This window comes from Medicago truncatula, chromosome 5 (genome assembly GCF_003473485.1).
Source record: "Medicago truncatula cultivar Jemalong A17 chromosome 5, MtrunA17r5.0-ANR, whole genome shotgun sequence".
Classification (NCBI taxonomy): Eukaryota; Viridiplantae; Streptophyta; class Magnoliopsida; order Fabales; family Fabaceae; genus Medicago; species Medicago truncatula.
In genome coordinates, this window is record NC_053046.1 from 29,363,209 (window position 1) to 29,383,595 (window position 20,387).

Genomic DNA, 20,387 nt, shown 5'->3' on the forward strand with positions numbered 1-20,387 from the left:
GTCTATTGCACTGGCTGTAGTTTACAGAGCAACAACTACAATTCACATTTCAATCTTGGGTGAACTTAGTGTAAAGGAATCATGGACTAAAATCTTCGTTGTAGGACCATTACCTTGCCTTGAGCATCCAATCGGAGCGGGAAAGAAGGGTGATATGTTGTTCAAAAAGAAAGACGGCGGACTAGTCTGGTTCGACTTAAATACCCAAATGATGGAGGACCTTGGTGTTACAAGCAGCGGATTTCGTTGTCAAATAGTAATTCATTAAGAAAGCATTCTTCCATCTGAAGTAAAAAGTATTAATTTTTTTTTTCTTCCTTAATTTTTAACCCAAGAGGTATATGATTTTGTTTATTAGGATTTTAATTTGTACCTGAATTGACTTTTCAGTTGCAAATATCATAATTATTATTTCAAGTTTCTAGTTTATTTTGAATGTTTACTCTTCTTCTAATCTGCAAACTAATCTGATTTCTCTTTCATTGAGTTGTGTGTTTGCTTCTGGTTTTGCAAGATTAATATTTGGTTCTATGTTTAGGTTTTGATTTTGATTTTGCTAATATGCATCGTAGTTCTGTTTTCTGTTTTGACTGCGATGAAAACGAAATTCTCAGTTCCTACTGTGAACTGATTTTTTAAACAACCACGTTTCTATCCGCCTTCCATTATTATATTTATATATCAATATTTAATTACACATATCGCTTATCAACCCATCATCATCGCCATAGTCATTATTGATGTAGAAATTGTGTTGAATCAAATGTAATTAAATTTGATTGGAGCTATTAGCAGCACTGCTAGGAATGATCCTTGCAGCCATGGTAGTCTCCAAAGAAAACTAGCAATTTTTTATGTACATCTTATATGTTTCATATGGTTATTTCTTTTAGCAACATATTCTTAAATTAGAGTTGATAGTTTCGCAAGATTAGTTGCATCTTATATGCCTGGATGTTCTAGTCATTATAAGCATTTTTTTGTCCTTGGTTAAAAACTTTTAAAAATGCTTTCATGATTTATGCATAAAAAAAAGTGTCATGGAGCACAACATATATGCAGGGTCTTGCTACAAAGTACAATACTTGTTGTTAAAGAATCAATATATAGATCGAACTTTTTATTGAGAAAAAAAAAATCAGTGTGATAATAATTTCAATTAGTATAAATTTTAATAAAATCTTTATAGATTGATTTCTTAATTAATGTCCCTTTTATTTTTACAATTCTTAACTAATGTCCTGGTTAGTGGTTAGTTCTAGACTACTAGTATTGGCAAAATAGAATAGAATGAGTACACATTTGTACCAAACAAAAAAAGAAGAAAAGTGCATATTAAGCATAGGGTCAACATACCTGCACTGCAAACATACTGCAGCTTGCAATGCAGTTTGTTTGGGTATGGGTAATGTTTCCCTTTCACATTCCAAGTCACTATCATCATCCTGCAACCAAGATTCAAAGGTACAAATTCAATAATTTATGAATAACATGTTAATCTTTCAATCTAAAATACTATTTTTCTAGTCAAAATGTAACAAATTATTTACGACGCAACTTATTGTCTGATTGTCTTCTATTCAAGTGTAAATATTTGGTTTATATATTTGAAACATAGCAACTTTCAAATGTAACCAAATCTCTTTATACTCATTTGTTCATCATTGAAGACGCTTCCAGGCTAATGCTTGAACGACAAGTTTCTTTTAGGAACTTGCATGGTAAGTTAATTTTTATAAAAATGAATATTCAATTTAGTCATTCATAATTTCCGACAACCCAATTTAGTCTCTTAATATTTAAAATAGTCATTGACATCTTTACTAGAAGACAAATTAGGCTTCTACTCAGTTTAATAGGGCCGTGAGAAAATTGATTGGGACCAAATCAAAAATTCATTATTTTTCAATGTGATGTTTGAATGACACATTACACCTATTTATTTATCGGAGAAATATATATTATGATGAGGAAGGAGTGTGTGTATAGAGAGTTGAATGAGAGTGCACTTTCATCCAAATTTAAACTCATTTCATTTTCAATATTTATTTTTTGGAAGAAAAAAAAAGAGGGAAGATTTACCTAAACTGGTCTTATATATAATGCATCTCCTTTAAACTCTTCTTATATATAAAATTGGAAAGCAAAGAAGTAATAAAAAAGAATTGCGTATATACTAACCAAAGGTAGATCATCATCATGAAAATCAGCATCAATCAAAGAATGTCCATACACCAAAATGATGCCAAAGTATTTGATACTCTTTCGCACTCAAAATTCATGTTGAAGTCTTGATTGGTGAAAGAAGGCTTGTTCTTGTTTTGATTCTTGGTCTCTAGTTTTATTTGCAAAGTCTTCTTCAAGCTGTTGCTGCTGGTAGAAGAATGTTTTCTCTCCATCTTTAATAAAATTTGTGAATTTCGATCCAAAATACTTTTATTTATTTTTATTTTTAACTGTTTTGTTTTGGGCAGAATATATTTCTAACATTATTATTTTTTAAATCATTGTTGATTTGCCCAAAAAAAGTAATTGTTAGTGGTCTTAATAGATGCGGATACTGACTTTTACATGACAAGAAAACACTGTTGACTTTTCTGGAATGTTGATAAAAAATAATCATATGCAAATGAAAATATCAGTATATTTTGAGTCTAAAGTAAAAGGGGGCGATGTTTGTGTATTGACTCGATCGAAAAAAGGACTACAAGTGTGTTTAAAAATTTAAAAAAACTAGAGACCAAACTCTAAAGTTTAAGGAAACTTGGGTGCCTAACTGAGCATGCATATAGTAAGAGGGAAATATATGGTATTGGTTTAAGAGATATAATAATGGTCATTGGACTCACATCTGACACCAAGATGCGTCCCAAAATTTGATCTAACTTTGTTATTAGTCATGAGAATGAGTCAATCTACTCATATAAATTAAATTAAATGGACATTCATAGTTTCATGTATCATTGAAGAGAATGAGTCATTTGTTAATCAAACATTACAAAAACGATAAGTGGCAAAATGATTAAATCGAAAATGTTTACAAATTTAAAGGGCTTATGCGTGACCAAAATAACTTAAATGATCAATTTATTATAAACCTCAAACTTAAAGAACTTATGTGTGACCAAGATAACTTTTATCAATCTATTACAGACCTCCGATGTAATTTAGCCAAATATTTCTTTTACTTATACAAAGTAATTTATACACAAAATATACACGACAATTTTATTTAAAAAAAAAAATCAAATATATTACTCCTTTTTTTATCGACTGGGTATGTAGTTTTTTTTTTTTTTTTTGACAGAAGTTATGTACAATATCTTTTATCAATATTATAAGCATACATACCTAAAATATTTGTCAAAATAAAAACTCACATACCTAAAGTCAAAAAATTTGAGTTCAAATTCATAACACTGGAAAAATATCCAACATAATAATGTTGGTTAGGGATGGAAATAGGTTAGATCGAGCTGAATTTTATAAGGCTTAAGTTTGGTCTGTCAAATTTTGTAAGGCTTGAGTCTGATATGTAACTTGTCATGAGCTTATTTTTTAGGTTTGAGTTTGTTATTCTGAAAGTTTGATATAATTGGATAGCCTGTTTAAAAGTCTATATCATATGAACATCTTTAAATAAGCAATGTGATCTAAGTTAAAATAGATTAGCGAACTAATTGATCAACTAGATTAAACTCTCTTTTTATAATAAACATGAGTTTTTAGAAAATTTTATTATAAATTGTATCATATTTCAGTTTTAATTTATAATAATACACTTAAATATGCAAAAAGTTAACAACTTTATATTAATAAGCTTAAATTATTATATACTAATAAGCTTAAATTACCGAAAAAGTTAACAACTTTATATTTTAATCAAAGTACAAAATATAATATAATAATAAATAATATTATTCATATTTACTTAAATATGTCGACCTAATATACTTAAGAGGTTTTTTGAATGACATGTGACATGACCTTTTAAGCTAAATAAACTTCTAAAAAAGTTTAAACCTTCACTATTTAAGAAAAAAGTATGGTTTAGTTTAACCCGTCGTAGGCTCCTGTAGACTAATATGACATATTTCCATCTCTAATGTTGGTATTACATGTTGTATTAATCCTTATTGATCTGTATACAATAATATGTAAGTATTATATTAAAAAAAATTCCACATATTCATAAAAGTTAATTACATATTTAAGAAAAATAAGAAAATTGAAGTACATTTCATTGATTAATTCCACATATCAGATGGACCCCACATTTTCAACTTTTTTTTTCTCTTTCCAAATTTACTAAATTTATTCTTAAGATTAACATTGCTAAGAATAGAAAGATGTGAATTTTTTTGGTGTAATCCGAGCATCCAGGCTCTCCCTAAAAGTTTTAACACTACTATATGCCTAAGGCTGGATTCGAACTCAGGACATTGGTTAAGCTAGAAGAGATCCGTTCCATCTCATCTAAGCGCTCTTGGGTAGAAAGATGTGAATTTATTCTAATTTATTTAGAAAAAAAAATGTTTGGTTAATAATATAATATTCGCAGAAACCTTAAAAATAAGGAGATTAATAGATAATTGATAATTACACATGAATTTATTCTCATCTTCGTGAGAAACTTTATTCTCACCCTTTTGTTTGAGAAATTTTTTCTATTCCCAAACACATTTTATATGTGAGAATAAAATTTAATGAACTTGTAACAAATATAGACATGAATATTTTTATAATTTTATTCTAAGAAATCTATAAATATAATTTGAAATAAACGCACTCTTAAAGAATGTACTCCCACCATTCCAAACTCTAAAAAAAATAGGTCAATATAAGTTAATGTATTTTGTACAAATTTTGAATCAAATACATTAACTTTTATTGATTTTATATTTTTTAAATATTTTGAGACCGATGAAGTACATGTGCCCCCAAAATGTAGAATTGATGGATGAGATGTCTATCGGACATCATCTTATTGTTATTTGGGTCATGTTAACTTGTGTCCTAAAAGTACATGTTAAACATTAATGTCATTCTATTAATTGTAAGAATTTATTGAAAAAGAGTTAATATTAAATATTTTGAGCATTAAATTAACATAATTATCAATATACACTACCTCCGTTCCTTTTTAATTGTCATATTTTGACATTTTACACCAACCAAGACAATCAATAATTATTACTACTTTTGATGCAATAAGTTATACTTTTACTATAATGACCTTATTCATTTAACATCTCATTTTATATATTTCTCTCTCCGCAATAAATAACTAAGGATAATATTGGTAAAACAACATTTAATGTTACATTGAACTTTGAAAGTGACAGTTAAATAGGAACAAAATTTTTCTCCAAAAGAGACACTTAAAAAGGAACAGAGAGAGTAATTTTTATTAGTGAAATTCTTAACATGTATCCTAATGACACAAGTTACTCCCTACGTCCCAAATTGTATGTCGCTTTAGGGAAAAAAATTGTCTCAAATTATATGTCGTTTTAAAATACCAATGCAACATTAATGATACTTTTTCTATTATAACTTTAATTATTTATTACTCTATCTTCTTTCAATTCTTTCATTTATTTTTCCATATAATTTATTAAGGACAATTTTGTAAAACAACTCATAATATCTATTTTCCACACAATATTAACAATATTAATTGTATTTCTTAATATGTGTGAAATACCCAAAACGTCATACAATTTGGGACGGAGGGAGTAATATTTTTCTTGTTATTTTTTGAGCACGGAAGTTAGTATTATTAATTAATTACTAACAATAATTTGCTTGGGTGCTTTTACTTCTAGGAAATTAATTAATTAATTAATTTATGCGAAACAAATCACTCATCGTGACATTGAATGCTCAGATTACATGACACTCTAGTGCTCTACTCTCCCACTCTCTCTCCTTTCTCTCTCTCTCTCTCTCTCAACACAAGTACACAGCAGTTGTGTTGTGAAGTAATGTTACAGATTCTCAGATAAAACTGTCTAGTCTTGTGTGGTTTCGGAAGCAGAACAAGAACAAGAATCATGAATGAACAACAAAACAAGATGTGTTTTTCAACTACAACCAACACGGGTTTGTCTCTTTCTCTTTCTCTCTCTCTCTCTGATTTACGCTTCTTCTTCTTTATCTCTCTTTAATAACTTAACAACACCACCATCAACTTTTTTTCTTCCTTTTCTCCTGTTAACAATGTAGCTTATACAAAATTTCCTGTTACGCTCAAATTTCTCTTATTCTTTCTTTTTTGGGAAATTTTGGAAAAAATATTTTTTTTTATAACTAGAGTGACCCTCTTACTCAAATAACAAAGTCGATATTGCTAGGTTGGACACATTCATCTGGGTTGAACCCGGGACATCGTAGTTGTCTATGTGAGTTTCATGTGGCGCTTGTCATTTCGCCTAGAGACAAAAAAAAAGAGCTAGGGTGACTCTTGATCTTTTTAAATGAGATTAGCCCATAATTTTGCTTATATTTTGTTACGGGATAGTATTATCCATCGCGGATAAAGGGGTTAGTGTCTCGCAACGTTGCAAATGATGCTTTGAATCTTTGTTGATGGTGTTCACATTTAGTGTATGACGGCTTTTTGATTTGGTTGCATCTAGTAGGAGTAGACATGTGGGTTCACCCAAAAAAATGCATAGTATATGTACATGAGTGTTATAATAAATAGGGGGTGGGGTTGGAAAATTAATAATGCTATAAAAAATTTGTAATTGAGGCTAGCAAGCATTATTATTTTCGGCATCATCTATATTTTGTCTGCAGTGTGTGTGTGTGTGTTTGTGAGCATTTGTGATTCTGAATGAAATTGATTTTGTAAAATTGATATGCTGAAAATGAGTTTGAACTTTTAAGTGAATTGTATTTGGGTTTTTTACTCTAAATGCATGTTTAATGTAAAATTTAATGTCAATTTTTAACTCAATACAAAGTTACTTACTGAGGTTGAGTCAATCAATTTTGATTTAATTTAATAAATCATGCCGGCAGTTTCCTGAGTGTTTTGTTAGTCTGCGGTATGCCTCAACCTTCAAATACTCGGTTCAAAACCAGCACCAGGAGAGAGTAAAAAAAGAAGTAATCAAACATCTATGTTTTTGTTAAAATGGCATTTGATAGGAAACATAATCAATTTTGAAACCTTCAATCTTGTATCTAAACATCTCACATGGTACCTCAATTAACCCTCCCTGAGAATGATTCATGTGTTTCGCCACCATATATTTCTTAGGGCTCTGAAAGGTATAGACATTAATTGACAGTTCTGAAACTTGTAATTTCCATTCTGAAATTGATAATGCAGCTGATATAGCGTTGTTTGGGATAATTTTGATCTTTTAAAGAAAAATGAGGAAAAAGTATGGTTGTTGATCTGTGAATACTGTTTTTCCGTATTCCTCTGAGGATTTTCCTTACGGCACCTCCTTCACTTCCAAAAGGAAGATATGATAATACTTTATATCTACTGGCTTTGCCTTGCCATCTCATGATAAGAAAATATTAATTAGAAATATGGACTCAAACAATTGTGTTTAGCCAGATCCTTTGAAATTCACTATAATGCAACGTGCATATGAACTGCAGAGCAAATTGTCTTAGAAGTTAATATAATAGTGATTTTTATGTTTTGAAATATTCAGGATGACAGCTTCATTGTTATCTTCGCCGTTTTGATCTGTGTTATCAAAATGTTATCTGTCAAAGGCTGCAACACCTATCATATCCGCCATGTTTCCACCGTATGCCAAAACGCCATATTGTAAGGTGGTTTTGTGGCTGGCCGACACCCCTGATTTAAGTTATAATTAATGCTTAGTTTGACCAACAGTATGTTCATCAAATTAAGTCATGTCATCTCGTTTCTAGCCTACACCTTTCACACATTTTGACAAACATTTAAGAGATGTTGTTGTCGTTGCCTTCTAGGGTAAAACTGTCCGCAATTAAGGTGTTTAATTTATGTGTGGTAGATATTTAAGAAAGATGATAAATATAGTGTTCAAATTTTCTATGGACGACATTCAGCACTTCATTTATTTTCATTTCTGAGATAATATCAACCTATGAATGATACTCATATTTCATTTGATACAGGTTTTCTTCTTGACCCTGCAAAATGTGGTGTGCTGAATTTCCAAGACAAGCAAAGACTTGTTCACGAGGTTGCTCGTCAGTCCAAAGATGCCCCAAATATACTTCAAGCGTTTACTCGCCGGGAACTCCTAGAATTAATCTGTGCTGAATTAGGCAAAGAACGGAAGTACACAGGATACACGAAGGACCAGATGATAGAATATCTTCTGAAGTTAATTTCTAAGAAATCCAACTTGCACGTTGACCAAAATGCTTTTGCTTATTCTCCTTCCAAAAGTTGCATAGGATCTAAAAGGAAAAAGGAACCTCCATCTCCAGATTTACGTAATGTTCAACTAGAGAACACAAATGAGGAAACAATGAAAACCTTAGTGTGTCAGAATGTTGCATGCAAAGCTACGCTGAATCCAGAACGTTCGTTTTGCAAGAGATGTTCTTGTTGTATATGTCGTTGTTACGATGATAACAAGGATCCCAGTTTGTGGTTGACCTGCACCTCTGATAATCCAAATGAGGCATCATGTGGAATGTCATGCCATTTGCAATGTGCCTTAAGTAATCAAATGGCTTGCATTTTGAAGGGAGGTTGTAGTACAACCTTAGATGGAAGCTTCTATTGTGTTTCTTGTGGAAAAATTAACGACTTAATGAGGTAATTAGTTTACAACTACTTTGTATACACACAAAAGTAAAATATACAGATAGATTAGTAATTTACTTTTAGCTAATATTTCTGGAGTTTTGACTCCTGGTTTAGTTTCTTTGTAGTTTCCTTTTGCGCTTAGGCCCACACACACACATACATAATTACATACATACTACATAATTACACACACAAATCCCATTGAATACTTATTATCTGTTCATATATTATCGGGAAAACTTATCGTCAAAAGTCATGTTAATGATAGAGTCGTACCGGTTGTTCTTCAACTGTTTAAGGCGCACTGTGTAAAATATTGATTATTTGAATGGATATTTGGATTTAATAGGACTTGGAGAAAGCAATTATTGGTTGCCAAAGAAGCAAGAAGAGTGGATATACTCTCTTTGCGAATTTCCTTGGCCCACAGAATGCTCATAGGAACAAAAGTATACAAGGAAGTGCAAAAGATTGTAGAAACTGCTCTCAAATTACTGGAGAATGAAGTGGGACCTCTGGATCATGTATATGCTAGGATGACTCGTGGAATTGTGAGCAGGCTCTCGTGTGGTGCTGAGGTTCAGAAGTTGTGCTCTACTGCAGTTCAATGTTTTGATTTAAAGTTTTCTGAAATCTTTTCTAGTTGTGCAGAAAAGAAAGAAGCACCAAGTAAGTTTTTAATTTTTTACTTTTTTGTATAAGGTCAGCTGATTGAGCTTTTAATTGTCACGAAGAACCGGATACCCTCTGGGTTTTTATGTTAATTGTAATTTAGTACAGTAATCGAAGTTCGAAGAGCCTTGATGGCTGTTCATTCTTGAAATTTTGAATCCAAAATAGCATTATAGGCATCTTATTAGTATCAGAGTACTAGATAGTACTTTCAGCAAAGGCAATGGAGAAACTCAACAATTTGCCTTTTCTTCAATTAACTCTTAAAGCAAAATTGGACATTTTAAATGGATTGCACCTCCAAGTCTCATCCCACGACCATATATAGGCATAATCATGTATGAGCACCTGAACTTTAGATTGAAGGCGTGTTTGGTGTCCGACATGTGTCAATGTCAAACATTGACACGTGTGGTTAAATTTAATCACGTCTATTTCGTCAAATAATTATTACCGGTGTCTATGTCAATATCGTGTCCGTGTCTATGTAAGCACGTCATAGATAATCATCGAGATAAATGACATTGCATTCTTTCTATATTTATCTTTATATTTTACACTTGTATCATCATGTGGGAGGATATAGAAGTAAATATTCGAACATCGTCGGCAGAAAACAACACTGATTTGATTATACATTCATGTATCAGATAATTTTGTTTTTCTATTAACCTACACTAATTTGGCTTTTCTTGACAGCAGCATGCTCTTTACATTTTGAAGAGTGTCTTCCTACCTCAGTGGTCATTGTGCTTGAATACAACGACAAACTTTTAAAGAACTTTCTAGGCTGCAGGCTTTGGCACGGAATATCAACAATGGACTATCCGGAACAACCCACTTTCATTGTTTTGAGGCCTGAGAAAAGATTCAAGTTAGAAAACCTCACACCGTCTACTGAGTACTCTTGCAAGGCTTCTATATTCAGCAGCACAGGGATTTTAGGTGCAGCAGAAGCTAAATGGGTAACACCTTGCAAACAACCTCCAAAAGTTATTCGACATATTGCGAATCATTCAACTGTCAACACATGTGCACCAGACCAAATTAAGATACCTGCTGAAAAGCACATGCTTTTAAACATCCCGAACTGGATTGAAGAGTTTCTTAGCAAGCCTCCAACAGCAGAACCTTTTTCGCATAAAAGTTTTGCAGCAATTCCACCTGCCACACCTTCTAAATCCAACGAAATGAGACAAATGACTGGTTTAAATTCTAGAAAACGCGTGAAGGAAAATGATTATGAGTATTCTGTGAGGGTAGTCAAATGGTTAGAGCATCAAGGGCACATAGACGAAATCTTCAGAGTGAAGTTTCTCACTTGGTTCAGTCTCAAGGCTAATCAGCAAGAACGAAGGGTGGTTAGTGCTTTTGTTGATGCACTGATTGATGACCCTGCAAGCTTAGCAGACCAGCTAATACACACTTTCACTGATGAGATTTGTTGCGATCAAAAATCTTAGTAGAGATAGTTTCTACATTTAATATTTGTTTTTTGGTTTGATTCCACTGAACCTATATGGCATTGGGTGGTTTTATTAGTTCGATTATAAATGGTACTGGATATCTATAAAGTAGTTTGAACTTAGGGTCAGTACATGGATCAGATTTTTCAGTTGTTCCTCTAGCTAGTGATGGGGTGCATTAATTTATGTTATTTAAAGAAATCTTAGTAACATGCATTTTAACACTTTTTTTTTTTATTGCATTCTTTATTATTAGGTAGTAGTCGTGTATGGTCTTTCAAACATGAAGTTGGTTCCACCAAATAGAGTGAGATTTAGTAAGAGATTCACCTGATTTATTAGATCCTATAAAATTTAATCTAGTAACAAAAACTCGTTAAAAAGGGTAGTAAAAATATATTTTAATTATGGATTGATGATTGATTTGGTGGACCGATATTGGATACATTTTTTTCTTACGAAAACAAACTTATCTCGTATCATTAGCAACATCAATAATATAACTTGACACGCCGCCATTCTAGCTAGATGATGAGCAACATTAGTTTCTCTCCTAGTAAACTTCACAATTGAGTTTGGGCATAATTGTTTAAAACTGAAAATTCAATCGGTTATAATAAAAACTAAAATAAGACAAATTGCGTGAAGGATTATTAAAACTACTCACTACTACTTTAGCATCGAGCTCAAAGATGACATCATCCAAACCTAGCATATGCTTCATCTTCCTTTACTGGTAAAATAGGAGAATAACACATTGTTTTAGCTCTAACAAATATACACCATTATAATCTCGCATGTAAATGATTTTAGCTTTTCAACAAATGGTTTCATCCACTTAACTACATTTGCAGAGGGTGATTTCCATACCCTTGGTGCTTTACTCATTTGTGCCCATTGCCATTGTTTTAGTTGATATTGATGTAAAATATATGGTTCAATTAATCACACATTCATATAAGAAACATAGGGCGTTTAGATTTGTAGGATATGGCGATTCTTTTTACCAATAGTGGATGAAGATTTGAAACCCAACAAATTAAAAAAAAAATGTGGTTTGGGAAAAAAAATAAAAAATTGAGTAAATTGATTTTGTAAAACTAATTATGAGTTAAAGGCAGAGTAATTAGTGTTTGAATACATTCATGTAAAAGTAAGTTGATCTATAAATTTGTGTTAAAAGTCAATTATATAATCAAAAAATATAAATTTTAACTTCAAATAGAATCAATTATGAATACATAATTAATTCTACTCGAAAACAAACATACACATTAGAATCAATTTTGGTCTCTAGAACCAAATATACAGGAGCTTTAAAAATTAGTTGATGTGGTCCAATGAAATGAGAGTGTCAAAAGGTGTGTCCTTGGCATAAAGTGTGTGTCATCATAATATGATCATACTATCAAATACAGAAGTACGATGGTCAAGTCACGCAGTGTAAGGTAAAACAGTCATGTTGCAGTGTACAAAAATACAGTTCAATAAAACAAAAAAAGCCTTTCAATGAGTAAAATCTTTGTGTTTTTGTAAGTGTCTGGAATTTCACCGCAAAAATAAGACATGCCTAGAAACTAGAAAGTGGAGTAGCAGAAATCCTAATCAGACAACGACTATAATATCAAAAAGACAAAAACAATTGTCGTGCAGTGTAACAAATTACAGATCGCCCTAAAAAAAAAAAAAATTACAGATCTATAATATACATCAAACCACTCAATTTTTCAGCCTAATCTGAACGTTGACTCAAGAAGACGATTAAATGATTGCTGTCTCTCAGATTCAGTATGGCGCATAGGCCTAAACGTTAATCAACTACAACGCTCAAAATGTGGTTACACAGTTTTAACAGTTTCTGCCCAGATCATACATAGACCTTGTATATGCACCAATCATTCATGTTAGTAGCCTGAGCATATTCCCAAAATTTTCTCCTTGGTGTTTGGTATATAAAGAACATACACTACACGACAGAGCGGAGTCCAGGGCACTGAATGCATCATCAGACATTTTATTCAGTGTTGGAAGCTTCATTGAACGCTGAAGCCAAGTACTCAGCAAGGCTTGGTCCAGAATTGGACTTGCTAAAAACAGCAGACGGTCCCTCCCTTTTTGTACCTGTAGATTTTGAATTCTCACGTGCGTATGAAGTATTTGAAGAAGAAATCGTGGAATACCATATAATAGGTTTCAAACTTATCCACGGATCTTCAACCATGGACCTTTTGTAAAATCGTTCTGGACCACAACCTCTGTCTTCGTTGGACCAGCGACCATGAGAACTTGATCCTTGTCCGCTACCCCGTCCTGAAACATGGCTTCTGTTGTTGTGCCAGAATCCCCTGCCTCGCCCTCGACTAGAGTTAGGATTGTTCCTGAATGCTGGAGACTGATTTGGACTATATTCTGAAGTGGGAATTGGAATATATTCTGAAGAAATATTTGGATTATGGTTGGGCCATTGATTCATGCCTGGTGCAGAGTTGTATGGACTGCCTGGTGATTCAAACCTAGGACTTGGATAAGTACCACCACCTGATGGACGGAATGGAAAGTTATACTGAGGAGGGCCTCTAGGTCCATTCCAAACCGGGTTTCTATACGGTGTTGGCAATGCTTGAGTGGGAGATGGACTCATCTGCGGATTTGTTGTAGCTGTTATTTCAAAGTCGTCAATGTGAATTGTCAGAAGTGAAAAATGTAAATGTAAATCTACACAGCGATCAGAGTGGTCATAAGAGAAAATACTAAATATCATAACAATACAATAATAACTCATTAAAGTAATGCTTCCAACCTCAATTCAATCATATTTTTATATATAAAAAAATAAAAATAAAAAAGGAAAGAGAAATTTGTCGTGCTATAAAGTAAGCTGGTATTTTTGTTCCTTGAAAGATTAGGATGACACAAATTAAATCTATCAAAAGTTATTAAATAAATCAATATATCCAAACTTTACTCATTCAAGCTCCTCAGGTTATATTAATATCTTTGGTATACTATTAGACGGCATTAGGTTTCTTGAGAAGAAACACTAGAGAAAGGGAATTATGTGTCCCTGTAATTTTATTGATTAAGAGAAAAGAAGGTACACGAGAGCTTACTGTCTTCATACAAAAAAATTCCAGTTACAATAACAAAATAAATCCTAACCTTCTAAACCAGTGTCGGGCATCCTTATATAGACCTCCCAAGCAACAAGGCTTGACCCCTAATAAATAACCCTGACATATCCTAACTGCCAAAAGGCAACAAACTGACCCTAACCACCTATCTAACTCCAAAAAACAGTTAAATATTTCTGTTTTTAATTCTTCTGCCGTAAACCTTTAAGGCAGGATACAGGCTCCCTGATTGGTATATTGGGATCCCTGACACTACATCCCTCCCTGATTGAGTCAAGTTATAAAATATTGCAAATTGTAGTCTATTGATGGAAATATTCTGCAAACTATATATTTGCAGGGTTATCCTAAACAGAATACAGGCTCAGGGTTTTGAAGTCCTAATTCCAGTACGCATTGCTATAATAATATGAATAGCATCAGCATAAATTAGGTTTAGTAGCTGCTGAAAATTTAAGAACAAATCAACACATTATAAAATGATCTCTAAAGTAGCAAAATATTAATCAATTTAGCCTCTCTGTCTGCATTTAATATCAAATGCATGCCTAACCACCTAGTTTCAAATTCATTCCCGCCATCAATATTCAATACCAACTTAATATCATTATAGTCCCTGCAAATACCCATAGAATGACGGACTTTATTAACATTTTACAATTTCATAGATTATTTCAGAATATTGATTATGTGGAGCTCTGTGTAGCACTGACACTCCAGATCAAAGACGTGTTTGATGTAAAACAGCATGACACTAACATAGGTAGTCAATCTCGGCCAATTTTGGAGGGATCCCGGAGGAGTGGCGCACTGGTTCGCGGCCACTCCAGGTGGGAGATCGGGTTCCTGATTCACGTGCTCCAGCTCCCGCTCCAGGAAAATCACGATTATGCCCTTAAAATTTGAACTGTTTGAAGGGAAATTTGGGTTTTTTTGCACAACCCTAACCCTTTTCTCTCTTCTTATTTCCATTCTCTCTCTCTCTCTCTGCATCCTCCATTTTCAACCCTAAACCTTTTTCTCTCTCCTCCTTCCCATCGTATCACACACTTACCCCTCCGCCGCCCTCCTTCACTGCTGCCTTTGCTCAGTTCACCCTAAACCCTTTGTTTTGTTCTTCTCTATTCTATTTCATTCAATACATGTTTTTACTTTAACATATTGACTATATATTATATAACCTACACCCATGTTTTTTTGTTCTTCTGTCTTTTCTGTTCATTATGTTTTTTTTGTTTGTTACATTTGTATAAGCTACTACTAGAATAGACATTAAAAGACACATTGAATCATCTCTAACTAGTAATTCTTTTATCATAACTTTGTTTGCTCATTGTTTTTTATAATTTATACAACAAAATCTCTCATTTGTTCTTATACAATCTATCCTTTGCGATCCCACTACCCAGGATCCCACTACCTAGACACTAACACAAGTGGTTACAATTACATTCAAATCACACTTCTATTTTTTAAACTATCACCAGTGTCCACGTGACAATGTCGTATCTAGTATCCGTGTCAATGCTTAATAAGTCCGATTTAAGTGGACGCAATCCTACAATTTCAGTGACCTAATTGAGTGTTTAACTTATAACAATTCCCTAATAAATCATCATCATCTGATATAAAAAGATACCTGAACGCTGCGACGAAAACTCCGGAACAAAATTTAGAGGAAGAGGAGGAGGAGGAGGCAAATACTCGGACGCAGGCCGGACATCAACAGCACCCCTTTTATCAGAGAATGCATTCATTGGATCAGTATAGTAATTAAACCTCGGAGCAGAATCAGTTGATAACACAGCTGAAGGAGCTTCAGCCAATGGATTTGCAAGAACACTAGGCGTACCGGAACCATCACCAGCAGCAGCACCAGAATCTTGAACACGATCAGCTTGTAATCGCATTTCCTTCAAGCGTTTCTTTCTTTGTTCTGAATCTTCCATGTGACCTAGAATCGAAAAAGTGATTGCAGAAACGATAAATTATACTAATATGGATAATAGGTATCAAATTTCAGAGCGGAATTGAATGCTGAAAATTGAACGAGTTAGGGATGTGAGGAGGAGGCGAGAATGAACGAACGAGAACTGGAAGTAAACCCTTAGACGGCGGTGACGGACGTGTTAGGGCAAACGCGGGATGTTTTTAGGTAAGAAGAGAGAGAGAAAAAAAAATGGTGATGATATTATCGATTTTTTTTTTATTTTTTATTTGATTTGATGGGTTTTAAGTGATGTGTGTTGTATTTATTTGATCGGTTTAAGTCATGATTCTCACCACTAAACTCAAAAAAAAAAAAAATAATAAAGGAAAAATAAAGTTTTAAGTGAATAGTCAACTTCGATTCTAAATTTAGGATGATCAAATATGTTCTTCAATTTGTCGAAATAGTCAATTAATCTTTGAATTTTTCAAATATCAATCAATTGTGTCCCTCCATTATATTAGGGTGACTAACGTTGACCGCCGTTAACGATTCACATGGCTTGTCATATCATATGTCACACAAACAGGGGTTAATATGACCGAAAGTGAAAAAAATTCCATAGACGAATTTGTTTGAAATGCATAAAATTATTGGCTTGTTAATGGTCGTTATACAACGACTCTTTCTTCCTCAGATATATAAAATTGAAACCTTAACTTTTCAATCTCTAATTTACAGTTTAAAATTTCCAAAATTTCTTCCATCAATTAACAACCATCTCTTCACCAATTCTAAAAACTTCAAATCATAATTTGTTTTGATTGAATTCGAAATTCAAAATTTCTTCAATCAAAATTGTTTAGATAGAATTTGAAATGATGGGTGGTGGATGTATGGGAAAAAACTGTTCTCAAATTCGAGTTTTATCTTCAAGCTCTATGCTTATTGGTAATGTTAGAATGCTTGAGTGTCGGTGTCCTAGAATTTGTGTTGTAAAAAAAGTCAATACTCTAAAAAATCGAGAAAGGCCTTTATATGATTGTCATTTGTTAAAGGTTTGTTTAACAATGGTTATGTGATGTCGGAATGGTTTGTTTAATGGTGATTGATTTTGATTTTCCTTTGTACAAGATGATGATGGTAATTGTGAATTTTTTTCTCTGGGTTGATGAATATGAAGAACTAGGATACTTTAAAGACAATGGAATTGGTGCTGCTTAGGGAAGAAATACAAGATTGATGGAGAAGGTTCGGTTTATGGTTAAGGCTAAGGAAATGGTCAATGAAGAAGTTTGGAGGGCAAGGTTGATGGACAAAATTGATTGTGTAGGAAGTGAGCTTAGATTGATTATGTATTTGATAGTCATAATTTGCTTGTTTGAGTTATTTAACATGTTACTGTATTGTATTAGGAGTGTGTAACACCCTCAATGAAAAGAGATTGAAGATGAATGAATGTAACTTTTTTGTCATAATATTACCGGCAAATTAGTCCCTGAATTGTCTTACTAACTATCAAATTGATAATTTTTTTTTATCTTTTTGAATATGTCTAACCTAGGCAACGCCGGGTAAATACACTAGTATTACTTTAGTAGATTGATTCAAAACAATATCCTCTTAATGATAGTAACTTAAAAAAAAATGTTATTGGATTGAAAGTTTATATCATGAATCTATAATTAATTTATAGTTTATTTTGATCAATTAATATTAATGACGTTCACTTTTATTCCAAAAAAAAAAAAAAATTAATGATGTTCACTTATAATTAAACTCAATAATATTTAATTTTTGTTTTGAGTAATTATCACTTATATTTTTTTAGAGAGGACCAACAATGTGGTGTGGTGTGGTATGGTTATAAACCAAGAGTTTATAAAATTAAACAATGTTTGGGCTACAAACTATCTAGTTTAAATAAGACAAACAATTAATAAATAATAATCACAAAATCAAAATGGCCCCACAAAATCAAAACCAATTTTTATAATTGGATGATATATTAGTTTATAGGTTAGCTTAAAAATGTCACTACCTAAAATTGGTTGTGTTTGTTTTAAAAATTTTCATGTTGTTTGTTTTTAAATGACAATAATTTTTTTCATTATTTTTAACACGATGTTGTGATTCATGTGTGTTATAATGTTTTTGTTTAAGATGTTGGTTTATGTTTAAATCGTGAATTGATATTTTAACCCCATATAACTACTAGGTTTTATTGTGTTGAAACTTTGAAATTTGTTATATGTTATTTTGTAAATTACTTAAACTAAAGAATTTTGTCATTGAATTCAAATTGTATGCTATATTGCTTTTGTCACAAAATAGACGTAAATTGCTTCTATATTTATTTTGTATGCAATATTATATGTAATTTGGGATTCATCGCATTAACTTTTACTGAATACATGAATTAAATCAAGGTTTTTATCTCTGTTACCACTTTCATACTTCAACGAGTTGCATACTTATTTTGGAGCAATAATACAAAATGTGAACACAACTAATGATATGTAAGAATATTCCAAAGACCATTGATACATTTTAGAGTAGTATCGTTACATTAATTATCATCACGGCTATCAATTGTTACATTTTCATGTGTCTAACTTTTGCAATAGAATGGTTTGTCGTGTATCCATGTTTGAAGTTCCAATATTAAATATTAAAGATTTGATTATTGTTATATTGTTTGCATACATAATATTTTATCTATGTTTTTGTATTTTTGTTTATACAGATAAGATACTATGTTTTTACATGGTATCAAATTTTTTTGCATGTTTTTTTCCTTAACTGATAAAAGTAGTTGTTGAACTACCTCTACTTTAATTGATGTTGTACTTTATTTTGTTTTTTGCATTTCGCTTTGTTCTAAAATAAAAGCGGTTTTCCTCATTATATTTTTTTAAACTTCAAATTTTGAGCGATTAATTCTTTATGGTTGTTTTTGGATAGTAATGCTTGAAAGAAATGTTTTTCTAATCCTTGAAATTAATTGGTTGGAACACATTGTTACATGATGTAGTGGAGTCAATAACTCATATATGTGTGCGTGCGCGTGCGCGTGCGCGTGTGCGTGTGCGTGGGGGGTTATGCTAGAAGCCACCCATGAAGGTGTCTTTCACTGCAAGGTGTGATTTTTCACTTTTTAGTTATAACTTTACTAAAAGACACCTTCATAAAAATTAGTTGGTGTGTTTTAGCAAATGCTCATAGAATAACTTGCTAAAAGACACTTTCATAAAATGTGTCTTCTAGCAAAACCCATATATATATATATATATATATATATATATATCATACCTCATTACCTCAAACAAAAAAATGTCAAACCGACCACAAAAGATAAACATAAAAACATCAACTGAAAGCATCAACATATATCATACACACTAATTTCTTTACTGTTCATTATAATAAAACACTCATGCATATGAAGAGTCAACAAAAATTACAAAAAAAATAGTCTTAATTAGAAACATAGAATTTACTCCAAATTTAAACATAAAAGAGTTAACAAAAGTCAACGAAATTACAATAAAACAGTGTTAATTAAAAACAGAGAACCGAAACAACTAATTACCCGCATCCCAATCCTCATCATCTTCGACATCTTCGAACTCCATTGACGATGTGTGCGAAGAACCAGAACAAGAAGCACTCTCCCTTTTCATTTGCTCTATCCATTCTTCCATTCTCGACATTGTTTCTTCAATCCTGCTAATCTATTCAGTTTGTTCCCGAGCTTTCTTAAGAGCCTTTTCAATCTTTTCATTCCTCTTCTTAATCCTCTTAAGGCGTCTATCGCGTCTCTTTTCAAAACAATATTCATAAATCCTGAAAGCAAGTAAATGTATTGTGGCACCACAACAAAGTCAACGAATATAGTGATCATAAATACAGCATCACTATGGTCATATGATGGCAGTAGTGGTGGTGATTGTGTGATTGGAGCGTACCTTCCGCCACATTCCGCTGGCGATAGTGGCGACGGTGGTTGGATGATTTGTGCACACCCTCCGCCACATTCTACCACCACTGTGGTGAATCCGTTTCGCCTTCGCACCCGATTTGGATTTGGTCGCACTAAAAAACAACATAAGCCAGCATCAACGCAACAAGAGCAAAAAATATCAACCTATAAAAACAGAGAAAGGAAGAAAAAAAAACAAAGCAAATGAAGTGTGTTAGTATATAACAACCAAAATACACCAAAATGAAAAACATAGGAATTGAAACAATAAAGATTCATACTATCTCTTGAACTCCATACTTTTCAAATCAAGAGTCAAGCACACCTTCAAAGTTCAACTTAAGATTATCCTATAAAAATGAAGAATGAGAATGATAAATCGGTAAAAAAGTGTTTATAAGAAGAAACAATGAAGGAAACTAGGGAGAAA

General features: G+C 32.4%; 2 protein-coding genes across 3 annotated transcripts; one reads left to right on the forward strand and one right to left on the reverse strand.

The window, feature by feature from the left end:
* The first annotated feature begins 5,874 nt into the window (after positions 1 to 5,874).
* Positions 5,875 to 11,138, forward strand: LOC11433693 (VIN3-like protein 2). Of its 2 annotated transcripts, none has more exons than XM_024783400.2 (4): positions 5,875 to 6,105; positions 8,134 to 8,785; positions 9,126 to 9,445; positions 10,151 to 11,138. In XM_024783400.2, exons 1-4 carry the CDS (start codon positions 6,057 to 6,059, stop codon positions 10,909 to 10,911), a joined length of 1,782 nt encoding a protein of 593 aa, XP_024639168.1. In that variant the 5' UTR covers positions 5,875 to 6,056; the 3' UTR covers positions 10,912 to 11,138. The 2 variants fall into 2 exon arrangements, with proteins under 2 accessions (XP_024639168.1, XP_003615310.2); XM_003615262.3 differs by having other exon boundaries at positions 5,876 to 6,105; positions 10,148 to 11,138.
* A 1,286-nt stretch (positions 11,139 to 12,424) lies between these two features.
* Positions 12,425 to 16,254, reverse strand: LOC11437138 (protein SICKLE). The gene is made up of 3 exons (XM_024785104.2): positions 16,134 to 16,254; positions 15,685 to 15,999; positions 12,425 to 13,572 (listed from the first exon to the last, which is right to left on the reverse strand). The coding sequence occupies exons 2-3, from the start codon at positions 15,992 to 15,994 to the stop codon at positions 12,929 to 12,931; spliced, it is 954 nt and encodes a 317-aa protein (XP_024640872.1). The 5' UTR covers positions 15,995 to 15,999; positions 16,134 to 16,254; the 3' UTR covers positions 12,425 to 12,928.
* Between the last annotated feature and the right edge of the window lie 4,133 nt (positions 16,255 to 20,387).